The sequence below is a fragment of the Dreissena polymorpha genome, chromosome 12 (genome assembly GCF_020536995.1).
Source record: "Dreissena polymorpha isolate Duluth1 chromosome 12, UMN_Dpol_1.0, whole genome shotgun sequence".
Lineage (NCBI taxonomy): Eukaryota > Metazoa > Mollusca > Bivalvia > Myida > Dreissenidae > Dreissena > Dreissena polymorpha.
The window spans coordinates 20,188,150-20,211,070 of NC_068366.1; the positions used below are offsets into that span (position 1 = coordinate 20,188,150).

The 22,921-nt window shown below is 35.0% G+C and overlaps 1 protein-coding gene across 1 annotated transcript in view; it reads left to right on the forward strand.

The window, feature by feature from the left end:
- LOC127852423 (uncharacterized) overlaps positions 1 to 22,921 on the forward strand; it is a 42,241-nt gene that overhangs the window by 15,314 nt on the left and 4,006 nt on the right. Inside the window, exons 3-9 of the mRNA XM_052386378.1 lie at positions 7,840 to 7,943; positions 11,096 to 11,185; positions 13,949 to 14,158; positions 14,998 to 15,185; positions 19,517 to 19,623; positions 20,336 to 20,477; positions 21,462 to 22,709. Of these exons, the coding sequence (XP_052242338.1) occupies positions 7,840 to 7,943; positions 11,096 to 11,185; positions 13,949 to 14,158; positions 14,998 to 15,185; positions 19,517 to 19,623; positions 20,336 to 20,477; positions 21,462 to 22,709 (2,089 nt within the window). The remainder of the gene's footprint in view (positions 1 to 7,839; positions 7,944 to 11,095; positions 11,186 to 13,948; positions 14,159 to 14,997; positions 15,186 to 19,516; positions 19,624 to 20,335; positions 20,478 to 21,461; positions 22,710 to 22,921) is intronic.

Genomic DNA, 22,921 nt, shown 5'->3' on the forward strand with positions numbered 1-22,921 from the left:
ATGAAATTTGGTCAGAATGTTTATCTTGATGAAGTCAGGGTTGGGATTGTATTTGGGTCATCTGGGGTCAAAAACTAGGTCGCTAGGTCAAAAACTAGGTCACTAGGTCAAATAATAGAAAAACCTTGTGTAGACAATATAGGTCACAGTTTTCATCCTATCTTTATAAAATTTGATCAGAATGTTTATCTTGATGAAATCTGGGTTGGGATTGTATTTGGGTCACCTGGGGTCAAAAACTAGGTCACTAGGTCAAATAATAGAAAAACCTTGTGTAGACAATAGAGGTCACAGTTTTCATTTAATCTTTATGAAATTTGGTCACTATGTTTATCTTGATGAAATCTGGGTTGGGATTGTATTTGGTTAGTCAGGTGAGCGATTCAGGGCCATCATGGCCCTCTTGTTATAGTATAACAAAATCATATGTGCATTTTCAGAAATTCAATAGATGTTTTAGTAATATAAGAAAATGTTAAAGTTCAGCAAGTGAGAACATGACATACCCTACATTCATTGTTAAAGTAGGCTAAATCAACAATTTTAAAGGTCAAAGATAAGCCAAGTTGTTACTGAACGATTGTATTTAACAAGGTATCCAATTGATAAACTAGTAAAAACTAAAGCCACAGGAATTCTAATCTGATTAAATTATTTCTTACATCCATTGAACTATGCGACTTATTATCACTAGACACACAAGATACTGCAGCAGGGATGTTAACCCTAGTGAATTATCTCTTACATCCATTGGTAAGAGGATTGCAATGATGTATTACTATAATCACCTGAACGGATAAGTGGGTAAACACGTGCACCATTCCCGGAGCGTGTCATTGTGGAAGGGAACTCTTTGACCAAACCAATCAGAAATTAAGGAGTATTCAGTAAAACGCTTTGACCAATGAAATATATTATAAGGAACATTACTATTTTATGTTGATGTGTATTTTAGTATAAAACGAGATGTTTTATGTAGCAAAAAAATTCCGCGGTTAGATTTGATAGAAGTGCATCGTTGCTTGCTTTCGCGGGCTGGGCCCTTTGCGGGCTTCGCATGTTTCTTGTATTTGACAAACATTCTGAAAACGTTGTGTTATGCTAATAAGCAGAAATAAAACGTAAAGAAATCAGAATTGGACTCTGTTTACGTTTATTGTGTCACAACGAACTATGCGACAAATTCAAGGTCAAAAGAATCGTGCTTGGGAAAATAGCTGTCTCTTTGACTGCATGCCTTCTCTATGACTGCCTTTTACAATTATAGATTATCTTGTATTTTGACAAAGGATGGCTTTAGTCAGGTAACAGAATTAAATGGCATCTTTAAATGATCAAGACATTATGATATTGTTGTCTTTTAATTTCAACAAAAATAATTTATCAGTATTTCTATAAAAATAAATTTTCATTTTCGTAGTTTCTTTTAATGACATGTAATTGTTTTGGAATAATATTGCAATTTTATATTCTGTCTTTGGTTGCATGGAGCAATAATTTTAAGACATTTGTTGGATAAAGCTCTCCATCTTGACTAAAGAGTACAACAGTTACTGCTTTTCCTAGGCACCTTTCTTCTGCTGCACATGAGGTCAACACCTTTTACAAACGTCACAGAAGCTACGTATGGATCAGTGTCTTATTATATTTCAATTACTCGAAGGGAAATACTCCATAATGACATGTCAGAATATTTGAAAGTCCCTTGGAAACATGCTCTGACATTGCCGAAGATTAGTCCGGATCGACGGATTAAGCCGGGAGAAAAACGTGGGAGCCTCTTGAAAATTATTTTCATAAAAGACATTAATTTCTGTCAATAACTGAGTAATTGTGTTTATACATGCAGTATAAGACATGTAGCGGTGCATTAGATTGTACTGAATTTAATATGCTTAATTTCATATTCTGATTGACAAATTGGTGTTAATTGGACAGGTCTTATGGGCCCCTGAGGAATTACAAGTTGAAATCCAGAGTTCTGTGACATTGTTTCACTTCATTTAATGCCTGTGAGTCTGAAATTATTTATTGGAATTGTGTGTTGAAATAAGGTGTTTATTTGATCAATTAGAAGGAACTCAATTAATCATTTAAAATAATTTCTGAATACAAGGCTTAAAAACAAAGACGCATGTTTGTAAAAAAGATCAGTGTACAGAAATAAGGAAAAAATAAAAAGTAAAGAGACAAATAGGTATGACAGATATGCGTTTGGTATTCCGAACAAAAAAAAATGACTGATTGATTTTTCGTTGTTGTTTTTTTTCTTAATAAAACTTTTTAAATTCCTCATTTAAAGCATTTAAGAATTCTTGAACATGAAGACATTAATCAAAATCAACATATTTAATTACATAATTTTTCTGATAAAAATTTAATTGTGGGTCCACTGAAAATGCTTCTCTGTATCATTCAAATAAAGTTTAACATGAAATTTCTTTATGACTCTGTATATTATTTTTTTTGTGTTCCAAACATTCCACAAAGAGGTAAAGCTGGATTTTTGTAATCTGCCAGCATCTAATTTCTAGCCTTTTTTCACCTTTTTCCATCATGATTGGTTAATCAGCCATCCGTAACCAGGTATCCATACTCAATTAGGAAATGAACTGAGACTGCCTTGTTTATCCTTGATCTCACTTCTAATTATTACTGTTGCTTTGTAAATGAGTGCATTAATTGACTTTTACATGAAAATTAGAAACATGGCCCCAGGTGTCGATTAAATTATAACACAGTTGACATCGCGGAATTATGATGCCAATAACTCCAATGATAGCAGCACAACCGCTCTTTGCTGATTGTCTCGTTTGATAGCGAATTGTTGAGGGTCAGAATTTCAGTGTCTACAAAGTGCCTGGAGGTCGTAACATCAAACGTCACACAAACAGATAAAAATTTATTGAAAATATAAACTAATAATTGTTATTATTGGCTTTTGAAGATGTCTGATATTTGTGATCCGCTTGCTTAATTTTGCTTAAAAAAGATATTTTATTATAATAAAATGTGTGCTTTTCATTTTTGCAGTTATATACAACAAAATGATTGGAAATTAACAGATGACAATATAAATCCAATTGAATGATGCTTAAGTATCAAGAAATATTTCTCAATCATTTTCTTTGCTTATAGAAGACTTTTGCAATAACACAAATTATTAAAAGCATTCCTTTAAAAAACAAGTTTAAGTTAATTGTTTATAAAGAAAGGAAGGATACAAATGTGATGAATAATCATCATCCCATAAAATCTGCATAAAACAAATATGTTTTTCTATATTAGAACTTAATAATATGGCATCAATAAGCAATTAAAATTGAAAAATCTATTTTCCAAGCCTAAAAAGGTCAAACGCCAATAATATTTTTTTCTGTTTTAATATACGAAATACTTTCTAAGTAGAAAAATAAATTAAATATGGTAAGAAGTGCATTAATTTGATTGCTATAAGCTTTGTAACCCGAGCACATCATGCTCAATGTAAGCTTTTTTGATAACTCTATCATTTTTAGCATGTTTAGCATTTTTTTGTAGTTTAGCATTTTTATGCTCCCCAAGGGGAGCATATAGTTGCCAGTTTGCCCTTCCGCACTTCTGTACTTCCGTACGGTCACACTTTTGTTACAGTTTCTCATAGCACCTTCAATACTTTACCGATCTCTTTCATATTTGGCATGTAGATACCTTGCATGGACCTCTACCTTTTGATGATGTTTGAGGTCACTGGGGTCAAGGTCAAGGTCACCAAGGCTAATAATAGACTTTTGTTACAGTTTCTCATAGCACCTTCAATACTTTACCGATCTCTTTCATATTTGGCATGTAGATACCTTGCATGGACCTCTACCTTTTGATGACGTTTGAGGTCACTGGGGTCAGGGTCAAGATCAACAAGGCTAATAATAGATTTTCCCATCACACTTTTGTTACAGTTTCTCATAGCACCTTCAATACTTTACAGATCTCTTTCATATTTGGCATTTAGATACCTTGCATGGACCTCTACCTTTTGATCATGTTTGAGGTCACTGGGGTCAAGGTCACCAAGGCTAATAATAGATTTTTCCATCGCACTTTTGTTACAGTTTCTCATAGCACCTTCAATTCTTTACCGATCTCTTTCATATGTGGCATGTAGGTACCTTGAATGGACCTCTACCTTTTGATGAGATTTTTAGTCACTGGGGTCAAGGTCACCAAGGCAAATAATAGATTTTCTCAAGGTCACACTTTGGTTACAGTTTCTCATAGCGCCTTCAATATTTGACCGATCTCTTATATATTTGGCATGTAGGTACCTTGCATGGACCTCTACCTTTAGATGACATTTTAGACACTGTGGTCAAGGTCACTCAGGCTAATATTAGATTTTCTCAAGGCTTCACTTTTTTCCACACAATTAACCCATATATCGCCAAAACATAATTGGGGAGCATCCATCAGTTTTCCTGATATCCTTGTTTGTTGTGCATTTATGGGTGTTTGCTTTATGATTATTTTATTATTGTATGTGTAAAATAAATACTTGGAATGAACAATTGAATATTTGTAAGGTAACTAAAATACTGTAATAAACTGTGTAATTTTTCTGTGTGCAAAGTTTAGAAACTCTTTAAAATCCAGAAGAAGGGCTGGGCTCAACATAAACAGTTGTCATATTGCCCCTGGCAAGTAAAAGTTGGGTCCGGGCAAGTTATTTTATAATCTAGTTGTCCGCCCAGGCAATGGCAAAAAAGAACAAAAAGCATTAAATTAAGACTTTTATAAGACTTTAATTGCTGTAATCATTTTGTAAAATGTGCAAAAATTAAAAAGGTTTTGTGGTATATCATTTTGATTTTTATTTAAAAATATAAGGGTTTACAGTTAATGTGATATTTCATGTTTGTGCAAGTGGCTTTATGTTAAGGGCAACTAGATTTTCTAAGTACTTGCCCAGCAGGGCAAGTTGGTCTTTAGGTTAATGTTGAGCCCTGAAGGGCCATGAAAAAATCCATTTTGTTGGGTTAATAGTCCACAATTATTGGTGCTTTTTAACCTAAAACACAGGTAGTTACCCCAATTAATTGGTGCTGTTTGTTTTGCTGGTAATGGGAAATAGTTTCTCTAATGGACTCAATAATGGTGGCTGTGAGCAAAACAGGAAGTGGGTACAGATGTTACCTTGATGAAAGCTCATCGCAAGCACTTTGTTGATTATCTTCTGACAGTTTAAAGGTCAAACCAGAATTTTCTTTTTTATCCTACTTCCCTGATTATTTCCAGATTTCCCTGAAGTTTAAAACAATTATTTACCTTAAAGTTGGTGATAAAACAGTTATTGTGGCAAAAAAATGAACATTTGTATAAGTGATCATACGTAACTGCTTAAAAATGTTGCTAAAATTATTTGTTTTGCTTAGCTCTCATTTCATCATCTATGTAGGTGTTGTAATATATTGCTTGTGCTTTTGACTTCTTCTTTGGCTTATATTACCATTTGTTAACTTAATAGTGAAATTATGTCTCGATGCATCATAATCTTTCCAATCGCAAACTTCTGTCAACATTTGCTTGTCCAGAAGCACAATCATTGGTTGTCCATATAAAGTCATGCAAACTTCTGCAAAATCATAGTTTGCCAGAAGGTATCAATCTTGTCTAAATGCAAGCTTTTGGCAATTTATGGTGGCCAAACAGCTTCTTATGCAGTTCAAATACAAATTCTTGCATATTCTTCCTTAGTTGTACAGTTGAGTCCAAATGGCTGTTTTTGTGTTTCATGTACAAATGGGTGTAACATTCCAGTTAACCACTTGCCATGGTGAGTGATCGATGTCATCAGGTGAGCTCGATTCAACAAATGCTAGTCTGACCAAAATAGTGCATATACCTTAAAGAACAAAAAATGTAAGACGACAGTGACTTTGTCTTCATTCTTTAATAAGAAATGAAGGCCCAAAAGCCCAAAGTTGTCTATGAACATAAAATACTTAAGATCCCAATGCATACTTATGTCAATGCCAGTTGGCCAAAAGCTTGCATCCTTTTAAAAGTACTCTGAAAACTCCAGGAGTTCTGGTGGTCTGGAAGCTTTCAATTTTGTTCATATACAAGCTTCTGTCTCAAATCCTGGTGGTCCATAAGCTTACAATGCACTTACTGTCCTTGATCAGAGTCCTGTCAATTTTTATGATCTGATGGTAAGTTAATACCGAAAATGTGCATTCTGACTAACTCAGCATTGGCTCTGATTTCAAATTTGCTTTTCTGATGGCTGATTATTGACACAACTCTTAAGGCACGCAATGTGTTTGCACATTATTAGTCCCCTACCTGTTTCACCGCAGGGCACTTATGGTTTTGTCTCCGTCCGTCCGTCACACTTTTCTGGATCCTGCGATAAGTTCTTAATATTTTTTCATGAAACTTGGAACATGGATAGATGGCAGTATGGACATTATGCACATCATTTCATTTCGTTCCTACATAAAAAATTATGGTTGCTATGGCAACAAATAAACTAGAAATTCTGCTGAAAATGGTGGTTTTTCTGGATCCTGCGATAACTTTTGAAGTTCTTAATATTTTTTCATGAAACTTGGAACATGGATAGATGGCAATATGGACATTATGCATGTTATTTCATTTCGTTCCGAAGTCAAAAATTCTGGTTGCTATGGCAACAAATAGACTAGAAATACTGCTGAAAATGGTGGTTTTCTGGATCCTGCAATAACTTTTAAAGTTCTTAATATTTTTTCATGAAACTTCAAACATGGATAGATGGCAATATGGATATTATGCACGTAATTTCATTTTGTTCCTAAATAAAAGATTCTGGTTGCTATGGCAACAAATATATATATAAAAAAAAATCTGGAATTTCTGACAATGGTGGAGCCGGTAGGGGACTTATATTGCTTGACAATAGTCTTGTTAATTGATAAGAGTCATGGATTGTTAAACAATAATTTTAATTAGAATACTATATGAATACATGTATGCATAGACAAACAGATAAATGCATATAGCCGGAATAATAAGTTTACAAAAAAAGCTTGTCATATTTTCATAGGCAAAGCCATAATAGTTTGGGTCCGACATTAACATATGAAACACAAAAATAAGAATTATTGGCACCAGCATTTATTTCCTATCATGTCATTGGAAAGTTGCACGCGGGTTTTCTAACAAATGACCCATTCTTTCAGTGAAAGTGATAAGAAGCATTAATGTGTTGTAACCATACATGCCAGACGTCCCATTCTTGGCGGGACAGTCCTGCTTTTGGGGTGTTTGTCCCGGTGTCCCGATGTGACACTATTTGTCCCGACATTCGTACAAAACGATATACGCTCTATAAGTTCACAATAAAATTCCCTATTCAAGCTACGTCTGGCTTTAACTGTAACCATCGCTAATCCCTTTATTGCCCCCTATTAACAAACCATATCTACATGTCGAGTGATGCTGCTCATCCGTACCTTAGGATTGGAAATGAAGACTTTAAAACTTGAATATTATAAAGTGCGAAAGGTCTTAATTTAATTTGATTTTCTAACTGACTTCAAACACATCTTATGTGCATATCTGAGTGATAAAGCATTGACAATTTGTATGGAGAACAAGAACTGTCCCTCAAATTGAAATTCAGGTCTACCTATGAATGTTTAAAGATGAAATGGGTTTCCATTTCCAACCCTATGATACTGATGAGCAGCAAACATCATAAAACCTGAACAGACTGCGAGATACTCAAGATACTAACAGGCTGTTCATGTTTTATGCTGTTTGCATGTAGCCATTTTCACTTTGCTTCTGAGTGGTAAAGGGATGACTGATACTTTGCAGCGGTGCTTCCAGTGGGTCGCTATAGCCTGGATGGGCACCACCTGCTGGGGCGAAGTCACCTCTTCTCAGACCCGGGCTTCTCGGAAGGGGAAAGCATACTTCAGGTACCAACAGAACAACACTTAATTGATTGATTTATCCTTCCATGGTAAATGTGCAATTTTACACCCATACATGTACCTGGTTTCAGGCACAAATGTCAGTGTCATCACTTTGGGCTTTTCAGGCACCCACAAATATATTTTTAAAAATATGCATATAATAAAACAAAATAAGTTGTATGACATCACTAGCAAACTAATAGCCAGTGTTATAATAATGTATCATAAGCCCTTTAGATGTAATAAAAAACTCCTTTATGCATACATTTCAGTAGTCAAGCATCTAACATAATTATGGCAATGCATTAAACTTGCCTTCAAATGGGGATTGTCTTTGAGCATAAAAACTATTCTTGTTCATGCATTTATTTGGGCCATTATTTTCACAGTAAATTGTTGATTGCAAGTTGTGTTCTTTTCAATAAGCTATTTTTTTAGAGAATTTTTGTGTGTTTCAAAACAGAAATTTGATACATCTTGGTCCATTTGTATTTTGGTTTTATTTGCTAATCGTTTACAGATTGTTAGGTAACCACACATCTATGAAAAACAAAAATGGGTTTTAATGTATCAAATTTCAACCAACTTTTTCAGAAAATTATCATCGGCTAACAAATGGCACACAAGTTTATTCTTTAGGATGTTATTGGTACTATTAGTCATTTTGTCTCAATCACATTGAAATCAAATGTGTGGTGTTCTGAGGAAACTGGGCTTAATTCATGTGGGTAAAGTTTCGTCCCAGATTAGCCTGTGCAGTCCGCACAGGCTAATCAGGGACGACAATTTCCGCCTAAACTTGATTTTCTGTAAGGAGGGACTTCCTTGAAACTAAAAATACCATAAAAGCGGAAAGTGTCGTCCCTGATTAGCCTGTGCCGACTGCACAGGCTAATCTGAGACGACACTTTACGCACATGAATTAAGCCCAGTTTTCTCAGAACAAGACACAAATATAGAAATACACTCCCCGATGAAATAAATTCAAATGTAGCTAACTTATACGTATATTGTAAATTTGCAAAAGGATATCAAATGTTGACATGACAAATGCACTGCAATTATAAATCTTAAACATTTGTTTAATGTAGGTTTGAGTCTTTCAGTGGATCCTTCCACCCTTGAATTGGATATGAGCCGTACTCTGTGAAAAAGGGGTTTAATGCATGTGCGTTAAGTGTCGTCCCAGATTAGACTGTGCAGTCCCCACAGGCTAATCAGGGACGACACTTTCCGCCTTTATGCTATTGTTCTTTTCACGAAAGTCGCTACTTAGCAAAAATCCAGTTTCGGCAGAAAGTGTCATCCCTGATTATCCTGTGCAGGCTGATGTGGGACGACCCTTTAAGTGCATGCATTAAACCCCCTTTTCACAGAGCAGGGCTCATATTATTGTAACAAAAATCATTAAATAAAAATATCTTGATATATAGGTGAATATAATTTTGTCTATGTTAATGCTAAACTATGGAATGAATGTCCTCTTCATTTAAATATATCCAGCCTAATTAATATTTTTATTAAAATCTTATAATATTTCTCACTGATATCTTGTAAGAAAAGCATCTGAACTCAAGTAAGGCCATTGAGTGAGAAGAAAAACTGACTCCCACTGTATGTATTTAGTTACCTACTTAAATCCTTTCGCTACGAAAAATAATAATTTGATACCAAACCTGTTGCCGATGATGACTTTATAATGTTTTGACACATCGAGTACCTATCCTGCCATTTTGACCGGTTAATAAGGGTACCTAGATTGGTTTCCATTTCATAAAAACCCAGAGCTTTCAGTGGTAGCCTGTCATCATAAACCATTGGTGACAAGGGTAACAAAATATATCCCAGTGTGTACCTGTCATCCATTGTTATAGTTTCCATGGTAATTTTTCACCAACCACTGCTAATCAGCTTTCATGATTGAGCTGACTTACTCTGTAGTCATCCAGTTGAATTGTGGTAGGTGATCTATGGTTCTATGAAGATCAGTTTCAGTTTTCTTACAAAAAATGTTGTTTTTTAAGGGTTTTTTTTTTAGTGTGTATATTTTCATTCAAAATCGGGTCTGGTAATTGTATATATTTTTCCCAAATCAGGGAGCTAAAAATTTCCAATCAAAGGTTTCAACAATAAATCTCAATATTTTGGTCACCTTCCATCCATATAAGTTCAACCTTACTAAATATAATACTGAAAATACTAACTCTTGTATTCTCGATTTTGAATCGTTTTTTAGCTAAACAACAACAACACTAATTTTCCCATTTTAGTCAAAACGCCACAAAATTTTCCCAATCCAAAGGGACCCGGCTGCATTCCCAAAATGGTGAAAAAAACACTGGTTTTTAAACAGTCTTTCTGAAACATTTCCTGCTCAGACACACACTTTGACCCATTTGTAGTACCTCAGAAAGTCAAATTAACCCTTTATACCACTTAAATACGCATGTTGACACATTTGTAGTGCCTTAGAAAGGTAAATTTAATTTATGACCTTTCTTAGTAAATTCAAGTTTTAAAGGCTTCATTTCCAACTCTTACATACTGATGAGGAGCAAACAGCATAAAACCTGAACAGACGACAAATTTACTCACAGGCTGTTCTGGTTTTATGCTGTTTGCACACATCCATTATCACTTTGCTTTTTGAGTGGGAAGGGGGCCCTGACTGTTTTCATATTGCAATAAGATGTGCTAAAACAAAACATTACAATATATTTCTTTCTTACTTAAATATTAAGCCTTGAGTTTATACCGACACTCTTTAGTAAATCCTGGAGTGAACAAGGAAACGGTTTCTCCTTCAAAATCTTCAGTCGCCAATTGTATAAATCTGGATAACTCTTATCCAGCAAATTCATTTTGGTTATCTTCAATTTGTGTATCTTTTTGTTATTAGTGGTTGTACATGAAAAAAAAAAATCCAAATAATATAATATATAATATACGTTTTGGTAAAATTTTAAATAATATTTAGCCAAGGTATTTAGCCAAGGTATTTGACTTTGGTTATCTTTATCCAAATAAAATATATCTTTTGGATTAGCTAAAGTAGTCTGTATTTTTACAATTGGCAACTGAAGGCTGCCCAAATTGGGAATCAAGAGCTGGGCCTTCATTGCAATGTTTCATTTTTTTGTCTTTGTTAATTTCAGGCACTGTACGGGTTTCTTTTTGTTGTCACGTGTGATAGCGAAGTGTTCTATGCCTCCCGAACCGTCGAACAGTACCTTGGATTCCATCAGGTTACATCCTACTTATAATTTATTACGATTATTTACTTTTCCTTAAAAGCCTATATGACTAGTTCTTCATATTATATTTTAACATTTCTTTGAAGGTTATTTACAAATATTGTCACAAGAAATGTCTTATATATCAATCCATGATTTGCTTGATTTCATTTATCCATAACCTTTTATTACAATACTTCTTGTAATTTGGCTGGAAAAAAATGACAGCATTTTAACTGGACATTTGAATTTTAACTATGGGCATTTAAATGTGAATATGCTATACATAAATACACATGACCTGCATGGGTCATGTGAAAATCATTTTTGCATGTAACTGATCATATGTAATTCAAAACTTTTCATTGTTTACTATCCCTTCTGTAAAGTAGGCTTGCACTGTCAATATAAACTACAAAAAACCAAAATAGTGAATGCTGCCTTATACTACATCAAAAACAGATTTAACAAAAAATGACTCCTTAACAAATGTCAAATACACACAGCTGCAATTTTATTAAAAAATAATAAGACTATTTATGCTCTGGTTCTTCAATGCAGCTCATCATTATAATCTTGAACCATATTTTTTCCGTCTGAATTTTTCCGGCATTTAATGATAAGGCGTCCATCCATCTTTAACCCTTGACTCTCTTAATGCAATGCATTTTCGTTTTTTCTTAAAAGCATTGGATTAAGGGAGACCAAATTTCATGTAAAAATCTTTAATGCTATTATTATTTGGCCCGTAACATTCAATTTTCCTTTTACTGTTGTCATTTTACAGCGGTTTTATCTTCTGAAATTATTGGTTATACGTTTTGGGGGTCTTGCCATAGAAAATAGAGCTGGTAATGAAAATTAAAAAAGACGGAAAGAAAAACATCTCTTTCTTGTATTGAAAAAGTTTCTAAAGTTTTATTGCACTAGAAATAATGCTTTTGATTTGCAATAAATTTATTTTACTGACCTCCCATTTTTCTAAAGTTTTGACCATTGACGCAGATTTTGTTTTAATGTAAAAAAAATTAACAGGCTGGCTTGTCATGAGAAACCAAACAACAACTTAACCTTTAGTTAGTATCTTATACTTAAAATGATGACATATTATATTCCATACATTTTATAGTTTTAATGGATTTGATTTTAATTGTTGAGAATTAAATTGTTCATTCCTTCTTAATCCTAAACAGATTGGACACAGACATAAAAACACAAGTTAAATTTCAAATGCTCAACTAAATGGAATATTTTTGCATACTTTGGAATACCGGTACATGAAATTCAACAACTAAACTTTATGGTACATTTTGGCAGACGTAAACTGTGAAATTTAGCGGACAACCATGTTGAACGATGCATAATAACAAGAATTTTAAAATAAAGGCATAGTTGTAGTAGTCTTCAAAAGAAAATTTACATAAAAAGAATTGTTAAGTGTGGAAGAATTAAAGCTGAATATATTTTGAAACTCAATACTCATGATAATAATTTTTCGTGGCAATAACATCACATTTTTGTTGGGTATGTTTCCTGTAAAACCAATTTCTTGAATGCATTTTAACATTACATTTCAAGCCACTAACATAAGATAACATGCAACAAGCATTTGTTAAAAAAAATTTGAAGCACAGATAATGCAGATTGGCAAAAAAATTGCCACCTAAAAACTATCATGTGCGCAAGAGGGGTTGTTTGACTTTCCATATTTGCCCTTTGAAATGATAGCAAATTGAACCAGACACGCAAGCAATGCAACTTGCAATTTAAGAACAAATCTGCATTTCTAATACAGATAGCCATATATTCAGAGTGCTTGAGTTACATTACTGCTCCTCATTGTAATAGCAACATCACAAAGTTAAGTAATGCATGAAATATAGTTCAACAGCATGTAGAAATGCTCAGTTTGAGTCATTTTTTATGATTGCTCTCATTCACATGTTAAGATAAAATACTTTTTCTGTAATGCTCTTCAATATATGCTGTAAAAATTTCCATCGATTAACAACTTATTATACTTTTTCATACCCCATAGAGTATTAAGTGGGAGGCATTAAAGATTGCACTTGTCCATCAAGCCGGCTTCATACACTTACATTCTGATCAAGCTTGCGTTTTTAAATCTCAAATCTTCTTTAACAACTATGTGGATTGCTTAAGCTAATCTAGAATGACACTGCAGACAAGCATGAACCGAGTTTTCCAAAAACCTTATGTTCTCTATGCCTGTACTTTGCAGTCTGACCAGGCTCTAATGTTCTCTTTGCCTGTACTTTGCAGTCTGACCAGGCTCTAATGTTCTCTATGCCTGTACTTTGCAGTCTGACCAGGCTCTTATGTTCTCTTTGCCTGTATTTTGCAGTCTGACCAGGCTCTTATGTTCTCTATGCCTGTACTTTGCAGTCTGACCAGGCTCTAATGTTCTCTATGCCTGTATTTTGCAGTCAGACCAGGCTCTTATGTTCTCTATGCCTGTACTTTGCAGTCTGACCAGGCTCTAATGTTCTCTATGCCTGTACTTTGCAGTCTGACCAGGCTCTAATGTTCTCTCTGCCTGTACTTTGCAGTCTGACCAGGCTCTTATGTTCTCTATGCCTGTACTTTGCAGTCTGACCAGGCTCTAATGTTCTCTATGCCTGTACTTTGCAGTCTGACCAGGCTCTTATGTTCTCTATGCCTGTACTTTGCAGTCTGACCAGGCTCTAATGTTCTCTATGCCTGTACTTTGCAGTCTGACCAGGCTCTAATGTTCTCTATGCCTGTACTTTGCAGTCGGACATCATCCACCAGAGCGTGATGGAGCTGATACACTCAGAGGATCGCGATGAGTTCAAGCGTCAGCTCACCTGGAACTCCATGCTTCCCGCTGACAAGGCGACCTTGACCCTTCATGAGGTCATGATGCCAGAGAACTACCACTACTTACATCGGTCCTTCACTGTTCGTTTCCGTTGTCTCCTTGACAACACCTCTGGCTTCATCGTAAGTGGATATGAATGGATGATTTAAACTTTGCCTTAAATTGTCTTAGAGATTATTATTACATCTGTTTTAGCAGTTTTGTCTATAATTGTCATCTGAGGATTCAATTCACGATTTGCTCAATCAGCATGACGGCTTTATATATATGGACAACAAATGCATATGTTTAATATCCATAGTTCTGCATTAAATTAATAGAAAATGGCAGCTGCTTTGTCAATAATTTAAATAGATTTTGATACATTATTGTCATTACATTAGCAAACTATAACACAAATCAATAATTAAATAAATTTAATTAAATTGAAAACATTGAAAATTGGAGATGTTTAGACTGACTTGAAAAGTGTGAAGTGTTAATAAAAATTAAGACTGATTGCTGCAGTGTAACTGAATAACTGTTATCTCAACAACATGATCAACCAATCATGTTCCTCTTTTATCACACAGTAGAAGCATTATATATGACCTATTAATAATATGCAATTGATATGATTTAAGACACTAAAATAATTTAAATATTTAAAGATCAACTTTAGATTGTTTTAGTATACATGTATTTCCCCCTGATTTCTATATGAACCTTGTTCTGGGAAGACTGGGGTAGATGCACATGTGTAAAGTGTCATCCCAGATTAGCCTGTGCAGTCCACACAGGCTAATCAGGTACAACACATTCTGCTTTTATGGTCTTTTCTTAGGAAAACTCCAAATTAAGCTGAAAGTGTTGTCCCTGATTAGCACTTGTGGGGACTGCACAGGCTAATCTGTGATGATACTCAACACACATGCATTATTCCATGTTTTCTTAGACCGAGACTTATATGACTTGGTTTCAGACCCTGGAAATCAGCGGCTGGATCCGAGTCATGCACGGCCAGCCCAATCACAGCGATGAGCCTCAGCTGGCCCTGTTTGCAACTTGCTGCCCCTTTGGGCCCCTCTCACTCATGGACCTGCCCTCAAGGGAGCTAACCTTCAAGTCAAAGCACAAGATGGACTTCGCTCCCTTGTCAATGGACAACAGGTGGGGAAACTTTTTTTTCGCAGTTTAACACTTTGCATGCTGGGAAATTTGTTGTCTGCTTAAATGTCGTCTGCTAAATTTCTAAAATAAGCATTTTCTTCAAAAAGAATTCAAATAATACTATCAGCATAGCAAACAGTTTGGATCCTGATGAGACGCCACATTCTGTGGCGTCTCATCAGGATCCAAACTGTTTGCAAAGGCCTTCAAAATTCGGTTCCAGCACTGAAAGAGTTAAGGGTAAAGGTTTAAACAGGTCTGAGAAGTGTTTGCTATTTCCCTAAATCCTATATGTTATTTTACTTCGCTCCCTTGGCAATAGACATCAGGTAGGGAAACTTAATGCTTGTACCCTTTACCACTCAGTAAGGCATTTTAACAAGTTTGTAGTCCCTTAGAAAAGCAAATTAAATTAGGACCTTTCTTATATGATTCAAGTTTTACAGGCTATATTTTCATCCCATTGATACTGATGAGCAGCAAACAGTAAAAAAACAAAACAGTCTGTGAGTTACTGGCAGGCTGTTCTGGTTTTATAATACTGGTTGCATATTACCATTTTCAATTTGTGTCCGAATGGGAAAGGGTTAAGGGACTTGTTGCAGATTAACTCTCAAGGTTTGAATTGGAGGGAGGAGAGTTTGTGATTTTCCTTTAATCTTTCTTGTTTTATACTCGAGTTCTTGGTACTAAATACTGTAATATCTTAAGTTTATGGCATACTTATAAATTCTGTGTCCATGTCACAAATAAAGAAAATATTTTTTCTTGTAAGAGAAAAGCTGGCACAATTATCGGTTTTCATCAAGATCTGTTTATGCGGTTATTTATAAGAATTTTTTTTTACAAAACACAGTCTGTAACAAAACACTTAAAATTAAATTTTATCACATAATAATGCATTGATGATTAATGTAAAAAAAAACTTGCTATTTTAATAAAAATCAAAGAAGTTAAAAGACGTCCTTTACTCGGCTTTAACATGGGAGATCAATCATAAATATTATAGGTAATAATCAGCACTCGTAATTAACCTTCTGTTAACAGTGTAATTTTGTTGCATGTGAGATATCATAAACTTTCATTTTTCTGATGTTCGTGACAAAAGCGTGCAAGGAATCTGAAATGCTCTGTTAGACAAATATGTATTTTATTTATTTTTCCTGTGCAATTCAGCTCAGGAGATTTGACTTTTTTTACATCAGATATTTTTTCTTTTACATTATCTCTCTGAATGCGTTATTTAGCAAAAGTCAGAAAAAAATAATCCTCATCCTGAAGCAAATAATTTCTGATTGCATTAATTTCCACAAAAACTTTGCCTTTACTGTATGGATTGTTGAGTTCAGATTAGGCTGTGACACACAATAGGTGAATTCAAAATGTCAAAGGAGTTCCGTAATGCCTTGTAACATGCGATTTTATCATCTGTTTGGACCACACCGATGAAATGGTGTTTTGTGTGCGAATGATTTGAAGCAACACTTTTGTGGAAGCCTTCTGTATTTTTTTACACTGAACCGTTTGTTGGTTCAGTGCTTTTATGGTAGACAAATTTACATCAGTTTGCTGCTCCAGTTTGATTGTATGATATTGCAAAACTTAGCCTACAAAATTGTTTGAACTTTATGTTAAACAACCAAAACTATTAAGTCCTAATGACTGGTTGAAGTAACCTCTATGCTGTGCTTGTTGATAATTGCTGTCAAATTAAGTAAAATGACAAAAGTTGCACATTCTTTAACGTCGATTATTTCACTTGTCTGACATGTTGATGAATTGTTCATCATTTTTGTTGCAAATAATCCTGTCGGTGATGAAGTTACTACCTTCTGACCCATATAATCATTTCATGCACACTGACCTTTTGAATACAGTTTCTAGCACTTTGGAAGCCTTCGACAGAAGAGGCACTATTGCATTTTAATTGCAGACAGTTTGTGATTGATTCTGTCTGTTAGTTACACTGAGGCCTTTTTAACTGCAGCACTTCTAATGGTGTCATGTAACATAAGGATTTTCGCTTTGGGTGCACATAATCTGTTTTTAATTTGACAAATTAGACTTTTTATAACTGCTGGTAAAAGGTCCTGACTTCGCTATTAAAAGGCACAATCCGCCTGCCAAATACGTTCATTGGATTGTATTTCACAAATTGCAACACATTTAGAAAAAATGGGTCTTGTGTGTTTGTGTGCATTGGACGGTTTGTAAGACTGTCTGATAATCAGAAAGGTAAATCAGCATCATGAAGTAGCTTTTTTGTCATTTATATATTTATATAAACTAAAACAATCTTAATGCAGATGTATTTGCAATGAAAAGGCTAATCAAATATGTAGATTTGTTTTCTTTTAAAAACAAGGTCATAACATTAAACATATTTTTTTCCAGGCTAGGCTATGAGTATGAACATTTTAAACAACTAAATAATGTTCAATATAAAATACATCATATATTTAATGCATTGTAAACACCTACCAACTCATGACACAGGTTTTTTACGCTAAATTTGACATGGCATATTGAGTTTCATGAATGATACTTCCATCCTATAAACATACGCTCAATGAAACAGATTTTTTCAAAGTAGGCTGCTTACAGGCAGTCAATGTGGCGCCACTGTGTGTCACACAATCCCTTGTTAGTCACTGTATACCTCAACCCTGGTCCATCGTAACTGACCTATCATATCTTTATTTCAATATCGAAGGATCTTTCCTGGCTTCCTTTCAGTATGGTGATCTTTTTGCTTTCAGCGGGTTTGTTGACTGAGATTTTGTCGACAATCTCAAGGCGTCAGGCGGCTACAAAAAAATGTTGTCATATTGTCATATATCTGCGTATGTTCAAATGAGACATAATGATTCAAAAAAGTGAGGAGAAATATTTAAGCATCTGTTACCTATGGCATTTTTCTTAAATACAATAATTGTTTCTATGGTAAATAGAATTAAATGAAATTTCAAATTAAAGTATATTTATTTGTTAATCTTCTCTTGTTATGCTACGTGGTATATGGGATGCCCTTCTTTTGTCCCCCCTGTATGCCAAGAGCATGTTTGTATTCTTTCCATAATTGTATACTCTTTAAAAGCTTTCATGAAACTTGATCATTAAGAAAGTGAATAGATGACTCAGTCATGCGTACAAGTTCAAGGCCACAGTTTAAGGTTAAAGTTTGAACCTGTATTTTAATGTCCGTTTCATATCTCCTGTACCATAAAATCACTGAAATAAATTTTACAGCGTAATTAACAGTACAAGTTCAGCGTAATTAACAGTACAAGTTCTTAAAATGGCAAAGAATCTATAGATAATAATTATCTATAATCAATTAATATGTTTCTGGTTTAAGTAAATAAATTAATGTTGTTCCGCAATAAAAGGACATGCAAACTAGACAGATTGTGTTGCAGCACAAAGCTAGCACGATTTCACTTCTTTATTAAATGCAATAACTTGTATGTATATGCAGATATAAAAAAGATAAATCGGGAATTGAAGCATGCAGAGATTCATTAACCACAAGATTGTGATACACATATCCAAGACTCCTTGTCATTTTAAGAAATACAAAAAAAGAGATCCTCATTTCAGATGAATTCCCACATTTTGGTGCAGTCATGATTATTGTGTGTAATGGAGACATTTTCACAAGACTCAGTTACATATGCACTTAGCCTAACTTTCAAGTGTTGGTTGACAGTATCTTTAACTTGATACATTATTTGTAGTATTTAGTTTGTGTACAAGTGTTAGATGTTCTAAGCACCCATCAATAAATGGTTGCATCATACATTTAGAAATTTTGCAAATATTGGGAGAATTACATTGTCAATATTCATCACTTTAACTTATGTTATTATTTGGATTATTTATATCTGTGCATGATATAATACAGTGACTAGACTTGGACATGATGCCGCTTAACCTGACAGAAGTTAATTATTAATTTTAAAATGTTTTGCCAAAAACAGACCCTTGAACCAAGCTCAAAGTTCAAGGTCACACTGTAAGGTTAATGCTCAAATATGTGCCTCCTGTAGCTTTTGCACACTGCTCTTTCATCATTCATGAATCAATACACATTTTTAATGATCAGTAACTATGTTTTGCATGCAAGGCCTGTGATGTGAGCTCAAAGGTCAAGATCATACTTCAAGGTCAATCCCTAAATATTAGCATGATACAGCTTGTGGCAGACATTTAGTATGTCCCGTTTTCAGAGTATAGCTCATGTATAGTTTTATTCTGAGTGGGTGTCATTAAAATAAGCAGAAAATCACGGTTTAAAAAACTAAAACACAGATTTTTATCCATCTTTTTAGGGGCCGCATGATGTTTGGTTACGGGGACCGTGACCTCGCAATGCTGTCTGGGTATGACCTCATTCATCCGGACGATCTCAACTACTTCGCTGCAGCGCACGGGGAATGTGAGCTTGTTTTTATATTTAACCCATGTCATGCTAAAATGTGTCTTATGCCATATGTGGCCACCGTAGAATTTGCACAGACTGGTTAGGAGCTAAATTATGCGCTTATGAGACTGAAAAACCTTTCTTGACAATATAGCGGATATGCTTTCTCCTGACCAGAATACATGACTGCCCACGCTGGTCTGTAGCTACACTTGCTATATATGACTGAAGACCCATTTTTGCATGACACGGCTATTTTTTTCCCAGCTTTCTTTGAATCCATATGTATTAAAAAGTTACTGTAGGCTAAATGCTTTTCCATTCTAGAAAAATTTAATATAAGTTTGTTACAATAAATTGTGATTTTCACTCTTTTAACAACATGTATCTGAAAAGGCCAGTTGAAAGGATTAATAAAAAAAAACAAGTTGTAAATTGCAAAAAAAAAGAAAGAATTTCTACAATTACCAAAGCAAATATTAGTCATAAGCCATGGAGTAATGCTTATGGTGTTCGTCTAGCAACAGGGAGGTCACCGGTTCAAGTCCAAGTGTTCTTGAGATCTCCCCCATAGGCACCAAGTACTGGTTCTACTCAGGGAATGGACTCAAGTCCATTAAAATAATTCTTAGACATTGCATGCAATTGAGCTCAAATGAATAGTTTTAAACTTAATATGAGTCATAAAGGCTTCAAAAACTTATTTCCCACAATGTATGATTTCCAGTGATCAAGACTGGCAGTGCAGGGCTGATTGCCTACCGATGGCTGACGAAGGACTACCAGTGGTTGTGGCTGCAGTCAAGCTGCAAGGTCATCTACAAGAATAGCAAGCCTGACTTCGTCATAGCAACGCATCGACAACTCACGTATGTAATCTACTTAGCATTTCTTGTGTACAATATCACACTGGTTTATACACAATTGTTGTAATTGTTTAACTGTGTAATAATAGTTTGTAAATTGCTTTAGTAATAAAGTGACTTACTTTATTTATAAATCTTCTTACATATTTAATGCTTTTATTTTTTCCCCACACAGAGTGGGTGGCATTCATCAAAAACCTAAAAAAGCACTTGCCTGTTTGTACTTTGATTACCCCTTTACCACTTAGATACGTATTTTCACGCATTTGTAGTCCCTTAGAAAGTTATATTTAATTTAAGACCTTTCTTACTAGATTCAAGTTTTTAAGGCTTCATCTCCAAATTTAGATACTGATGAGCAGCAAACAGCATAAAACCTGAACAGACTGCGAGTTACTTGCAGGCTGTTCTAGTTTTATGCTGTTTGCACATAGCCTTTTTTAATTTGCTTCTGAGTGGGAAACGGTTAACTACTGTGTTGGTCTGGCTAAAACTTTCACAGTTTTATGACCTTAATGTGTAAATGGTCTTAAAGAAATGAGTTTTGACTGTTACCAGCTTTGCCTGAATTATGGCCCTTTGTCTTTTTATCAATTGTAAAATCTATTGTGTATTTGGCCATGTCCAAACATATCTTGTGGGGGCATCTGCAGTGTTTATTGCATATTTCTAATTTTTTGTTAATTTAATAAATAATTGAAAAATCTTAATCAAATTAAAATTGGTAATGCACTGGAGTTTGGTTCCAGATTTTTATGAGGCAATAAACTAAACAGACCCTGACTGATGCCAAACTCAAAACTGTGAAAGATATCATTTTATTTTTACAATCACAACCTGATGAGTCCTGTGATATATCCCAATAATATGTTAAGAATTTTTAATAAAAAGAAAAATGCTAGTGTATATATTTATTGTGTCGCTTTGCACTGATGATATAATATGTAGTCAAACCTAAAACAAGCAAACACCCTCTATCAATTCCAGGGAGGATGAGGGTCAAGATCTGTTCCATAAACGTGGCAACGAGTTCAAACTGCCCTACCCTCTGCTAGACCTTGACATGTGCACAGGCTTCGATTTTCCTAGTGAGGACCTCGTACCCAAAATGAAGGGAAACCGAAACAAAAAGCAGAAGACACAAGTCAGAGACTTTCTCCAGAATAATAAGAAAAGAAAGCCTGGCAAAGACGGTGTAAACGGTATCTATGGTGCTTACCCAGCATTGAATGGGTATGACGCTAGTGAATATAAACCAGAATTTCTGTATCATTATCCCGGAAACAATATACCTGGGTTGGAGTCAGATTTATTATATAATCGTGCCCCGGGTTATAGTGCTCTAGGAAGTTCTGTGTATCCAGCAACGGACCCATACCGTCTGGACGTTGAAAAACATGGATACGCCAATGGATATTATCTGGATCGACAGTACCAGCACACCTTATCGTATCATAGCAACAGTTACGCCGATCTCGTGTCTCAAGGTTCTAAGTACGCAGGCTACAGTCTCGATACTTACAGTCTGGATTTAGCCAAAAAAGTTCACTACAATGACGATTTGAGTAGACTGGATAATGAGTACAAAAAATATGGCTACGATTATAGATCAGACTGGTTTAGTCAACGTTTGAATGGCGGGATGGAACCAGTCGACTTGCGGTCGTCTGCAATGTATGGTGGTGCTTTGGACCCTTGCACTGGTTCTGCAGCGGCCCTAAATTCAAACCAGTTGTTTAAAACAGATTCTTGCCAGAGTTATGTGGTAAAAGACTCCAATAAGGGAATGAACTCGCCAGAAGTGTTGCAGAACATAAATGGTACCAGTCTGCCATCAGTGAATCACAGCTCTGTGATTAAAAATATGTCTAGTCCCCGAGCTTCAGGTCAGAATCGTTGCTCTAGTGTCGAAAACTTGAACAGTCCAAACACGAATAACTATCAGCATCATCATCAGCAGCAGCAACATCGCGGAAATGTGATTCATAACAGTTCTTCATGGGCACAGTGCTTAAAATCAGGCCAGTCTTTGAACCCGAGCCCTATTAGTAACTCACACTCGGAAAGTGGAAACAGTCCCAAGCTAGGAATTGAGCTGGGATTACGGGATATCAATAGAAACCATTTGAACGATAAAAGAGACATGAGTCATTTAGGGGTGGAGAACACAATGTCTGGAGGTGCTCAGACCTCGGTGATACATTCAGCTGCTTCATACAAGAGCTTGACAGACAGGTATGCATGAGTTGATTATTAAGGAGAGTTTTTCTTGTATGCAGAAGCTTTTTTGTTTTTGAGAAAAAATCTTTTTAATGTGTCTTCTAGTAAGTGTCATTTAAATTTGTACAAAAAAATACATACAAATTATTGTTAATTATTGCCTTTTAGCTAATGTAAACATAATATACCAGTATTTCCATGTCTCTCCGAAAATCTTTTATTAACAT